General features: G+C 45.0%; 1 protein-coding gene across 1 annotated transcript; it reads right to left on the bottom strand.

Annotated features, from left to right (window-relative positions):
- Nucleotides 1–1,752: 1,752 nt before the first annotated feature.
- Nucleotides 1,753–5,199, bottom strand: chst7 (carbohydrate (N-acetylglucosamine 6-O) sulfotransferase 7). Its single transcript, XM_053322175.1, has 2 exons — nt 3,866–5,199; nt 1,753–2,413 (listed from the first exon to the last, which is right to left on the bottom strand). The coding sequence occupies exon 1, from the start codon at nt 5,165–5,167 to the stop codon at nt 3,896–3,898; it is 1,272 nt and encodes a 423-aa protein (XP_053178150.1). The 5' UTR covers nt 5,168–5,199; the 3' UTR covers nt 1,753–2,413; nt 3,866–3,895.
- Nucleotides 5,200–5,271: the final 72 nt, after the last annotated feature.

Genomic DNA, 5,271 nt, shown 5'->3' with positions numbered 1-5,271 from the left:
GTCGCCTGGTTGTCTTTGATTTTGCTCTAAGAAGCCGTCACATAAGGTTTGCTTTAACGTTAACTGCATCACATCACATGCTGTCATGCATACTTTTGCGTACTTTTTATCTCCTCACTTACAGCTAACAATTTCCTGCGGTTTCATCAGCTGTTATTTGCATATTCTATGAGCAGTTCCTGAAAACAACATTTAAAAACGACACTTCTGCTTTGTAAATTCTTCTGGAGTTTATATGCTGAAATGACCATTCATGTCAAAATGTGAGCCATGTTATGTAGCCGTCTATGATTTTTCTTTTTGATAACGTTAAAATTAAATTTCAATCCCCACTGATATCCATTGGATTTACATTTCAGCCAGTAACTTTGCTGATATTTCTAAATGATCATTATTGCCAGCTGATCAACTCTGTGTACATGATTTCATTATGATTAAGGTTATATTTAAAAGATGGGTTCACAATTTTTCAAGTCTGTATTAAAACAACAAATGCCCAAATCATCACGGAAATAGTTTTTTCATACTGTAATCATTCCTCATGTTCATACTGACAATTAGAAGAGCCTGTCATCATGAACAAGAATGAATGTATGTGATGACTCATTTGCACAGAAAGGAGGGGTGTGGATTTCAGCCTTCCTTTCTGTGCAAATGAGTCAAATCAAGTAGATATCCTTTAACATTACATTCATTTTTGTGCCAAAGTCGCTCTTTGTTCATCTATTTCCACTACATCTGATTTTTCTTTACTAAATAGGCTGTAACTATGGAATACCATCTAATTCTGTCAGCTAAAGCCTTTAAATACATTTTTGTCAAAAGGAGGACTGTGAATTTTATCCCCCATCACTTACATTGAAAGTACATTATGAAGGAGATCTTTTAATAGGCAGTATGAACAAGAGGAATGATTACAGAGAGGAAAAACCTCTTTCACTGTTCACAACAGACTTATTATATTTCAAACTTAGGATCTGCATAGAGTCCATTCAGATATCAGCTGATCATCATCACCCCCTGGTCAACTGTACATAAGCTCATTATGATGAGATGTACAGTGCATGAGTAATTATAATCTACATAATACATTATAATCTGTGGCGGACCATTGTATCGCTACCATTGTATCTCTAACTTACTCAAAGTGCTGGTATGAAGTACAAACTGTTCAAATGCTAACACGCTCACTGCTGCACACTGATCGACTGTGCATAAGCTCATTATGATAACACGTATGGTTTAATGCATTCATTTCTAATCAAGCAATCACACTCACTTCCTTCAAGACAGGCTTCTCTAGTTTTCACTAACTCTTTATTGTCAGTTTAAATAAGTCTAAACGTTATTTCCTTCTTTAACAAGAGAACTTCTTCAGGTGTTCCACCCACAACAAATATGAACCAACTTCTAAAGTTGAACACATGGATGCTGGTAAACATTTTACCCCTCCTCAACCCACCCTTAAGCGGAGAGATGTCACAGCATTATAACAATATTTTAGACAAAAAAACAACAACTAAAAAACAATAATAATGGCAGATAAAACAAATCAGTACCATCTGTGCTGAAAACTTGCTAGAAAGTTCATTGGCAGAGGACGGAGACAGCTTTCCAACACGCGCCCGTGGGATACTTGAAAATGTCACACCCATGTGAGTGTTTTGTCAGTGGGGCGCTGCAGCTGTCCAGATTCCTGAGGGGCCGGGGGGGTGGGGTGGGTGTGGGTGGAGTAGGAGGGTGGAAGGGGTGGGGGGTGACAATAGCTCCTCAGTCAGGCCTCCTTTAAAGAAAATACTGTAGTTTCTCCTTTCAAAAGTTCTACATTAGCATTGTTAGTGAGCCAAATGCAGTTAAGTATCAGTAAAGTCCGCGATTACTGCTGTGCTTATTCATAGGCTGGACGGATAATAACTCACGCAGGTGAGAGCTATGACCTGACGCTGCCATCCTGTATGGTGCCAGTTGTCTCCCAAGACGGACCCATCTCTGGCTTTTTATGGCCCTCGCCTGCAGGGGATTTGTGGAGGGATTAGTGCTACTAAAAGGACGGAAGGATAGAGAGGCTAGTGAGCACAGTGGCAGCACACACACCAGCCTCATCGCTCTGTCTCTCTCTTCTTGTTTATTTCTCCTCCCCGTGTTCTCTCTATCTGTATAGACCTCACTGGCGTTGAGCAGGCTACACTGTGAAAAAAAAAAAAAAAAAAAAGCTGTCGGCTCCTCGTTTCAAATTCATCTGTCTCTGAATGGCTACTCTTTCCACTCGGCTTCTCTCCAGTTCATTGACCTGGGCTCGGCTGAGGGAAAACAACCCGAGAGAGCCGTGCTCACACCTCCCACTGGACCATATTCCAGCTGCTTATGTTGTTATTCCGCCTTTTTTTTGCCCTCCGCCTTGAATACCAGGCCCCTGGAAGAGAGAAAGAGAGAAAAAAGTCAGCTGAGCATTAAAATGAAAGCCTGAAGTTATGACCAAGCTGTACACAGAAACAGATACTGGAAGCATGAGGACAAGCTCACGCATTCCACAGGATTAATAATGCTGGTGAGCTCTATTAATACTGCTACTGATAGAGCAATTCTACGGGCTAGAGGCAGTGAAACAAGGGGCACCCGCTGCCACCACCCTGTGTCTTGCTCCGTGCTTTGACGGCTTGCAGGCCACACAGCCCTAAAGGGTCTGCTTGTGAGAGCTGGCGGTGACAGGCTGTTGGTAACCCTGGGAGCTCTATGCCGTCACGGACAGCCGCGCACAATGATCCCCTTCTCGACGGCGCAGTCTGAGGCCCAGTGACTCTCTGCCAGCACCCCCCGCTATCCATGAGAGGAGCCGGCAATGCCAGGGAGAAAACAATGAGGCCTCTATTAAAAACAGCAGATCAGTCACTCATTAACAAGGGAGAAATATTTCTGCCCCCCCCCAAAAAAAAAAAATCACAGTGGTGTCACTTGCATTATTGATCTTTTAGAGCACCCAAATATAGTATGTTAATTTAACCTCAACCTTAGTGTGTGGTTGTGGTTTTTATGTGTAAATCTGTTAAGTGTGATTCATTGCCTAGTATGAAAAGGGAAAGCAAAGCCAGATTTTGATGGGTGACAGCAACAAAGTGACACATTAATAGATTATGAGGATACGAAACAGCTGTTATCTACAACATAAGAGCAGAGTCCGATATAACAGATCACACGAGAGGCTGCAATGGTGAAAGTAATGAACAAATGGACACAAGTAACAGGTATATTTTGTCACAGACTCGATCTAATTTGATTAAAGACCGCCTCCAGATGTGTCTCAGCAGGACAAACAAAAAAAGTTAGTTGCAGTTAAGTGTATGTGCACATTTTGAACCTTGACCTAGTGGAGCTCGAATCTCAACTAGGACTCAAAATTAATGATAAAGAGAGAGAAATTGCAGCTCAACACAACTCTATTGTTAAACTCTGTAACCTACATACATACATAGATCTAGCACAGTGAAACTCACAAATACAAGAATAGTGATGATTCATTTATGAGGGTTAGGGTTAGGGTTAGGGGGGGTCTTTAAATCCATCAAATCCCCACTGCCTCCTCCCTGAGCCTGCAGAGTTAAATGAATAAGAATGTGATACTTTACTGATCTGACTCTGTTTTCAATTGGCCTCATTTAAAAGGGAGGCCAAAGGTCAAGGATCAGCCTCAGTATACACAGCAGCATGCACAGAGCTTGCTGGATGGTTTCTGTTAAACCACACACATCCTGCACTGGCGGGGTACATCTTCAGAAAACAAGATGAGCAGTTGCAGCAGAGTTCCATATCACAGTTAAAAAAAAAACACTCTTGACTTAGCGCTCATTTAGTGTGATGTCATTCATACCTTAACCCAATGATTCTTCATGGCGCATCCTCATGTAGTTTTGTCCACGCTGTTCTTCTGATACCCCAGGTGCCTCATAACTTCGCTGCAGTAGGCCTCCACCTGATTTATCTGCTCAACATTGAGTCGCTCCCTCCAGGCGTATATGGCCTCTTTCGCGTCCCTGGATGATATCAAGAAGGGCTTGTCTGAGGAGTAACCATGGCCGTGCGTCATGTTAAGCGCAAACCTCTCCAAAGCAGGGGAGCTGGAGAGGTTGGAGAAACGGAACAGCCTCTGGAGCTCCTCCATGGGGTGCAGGACTAAATCCTCGTAGCGAATCCGGAGGTAGTTCCTCTTTACCCAAGGTGGAGAGTTCACCACCAGCATCATGTCACTCAGCCAGTTGTCACAGATGAGCTCCATGGCGCTGGAGACGTAGCTCTCTGCCCGGTTCACCCTGTTGCTCGGCACCAGCAGGCGCTTGTATTTGTCATTCTGCTTCTTACTCCTCAGCACCTGGATGCTCTCCTTCACCAGGGCCTGCTTGGACTTCAGCCGCGAGTTGTGCACGGCCCTCGGATCTCTGAAGAGCTGAATGATCTGGAGGTTTATCGCCGGGTCTTTCATCAAGGGAACCAGCGTGCTCAGGTCCAAAACGCGGACTCCTTTGATCACCACCACCTTGTACTTTTTACACTCCCTCTCCAGATCCCTGATGTCCCTCTTTTGGCACTTTGCGCACTGGTCCTCTTTCACCAACCCGATCTCGTGTCGCTTGTGCGCCTCACACAGCGGTTCCGAGCATATCACCTTGTTCATCTTCCAGCCGAAGATGAACGACGTGGTGATGTTTTGCGAGCCTGCGTAAAGTTTGAGGACGGAGAAGTCGCAGCGGTATAGAGCGTTCATCATGTCCCGTACTGCGCCCTGCAGACTGCCCGCGTCCCCCGGGTACAGAGCCTGCCATATGTGCCACATCGGTTCATACAGGTAGAAAACATCGGGGTGCTGGTTAAACAGCTCCCCCAAAAAAGACGAGCCCGTCCTCCAGGTGGCATGCAGGTAGATGTGTATCCGAGACTGGGTCCTGTTGACGGCGTACTCCGCCCCGTCGCTGCTGCCGTTGAGTTTGTAGCCGGTGTCCCACAGCAGAGCCACCGTGTTATCCAGATCTGGGCATCTGGGCTGTTGCTGCGGCAGTCCTTGTTTACCGTGTTGAGCGGATTTGTCCCGGTAATCTAACACATAAGGAATTAGAAGAAGTAAACCTGAATATGCTAATATCAAAATTAAGTATTTCTTATGTAGCCTCCTCTTCATTTCCTTTCGCCGTGTGAGGGGGGGCAGGCTAGCTGCTGGTGAAGAGTCGGCGCAGCGATGTGTGGAGTACCGCGGCGGCAGCGACTGTAAAGTTATGTGAGAGG

Source organism: Scomber japonicus, chromosome 7 (assembly GCF_027409825.1).
Source record: "Scomber japonicus isolate fScoJap1 chromosome 7, fScoJap1.pri, whole genome shotgun sequence".
Taxonomy (NCBI): Eukaryota; Metazoa; Chordata; class Actinopteri; order Scombriformes; family Scombridae; genus Scomber; species Scomber japonicus.
Note: the sequence above shows the minus strand (reverse complement) of the source record. Positions and strands in the feature narration are given on the sequence as shown.

What these genes read in the sequence shown, in the direction of transcription:
- chst7 (XM_053322175.1), bottom strand. Translation starts at nt 5,167, where the DNA reads ATGAAGAGGAGGCTACATAAGAAATACTTAATTTTGATATTAGCATAT.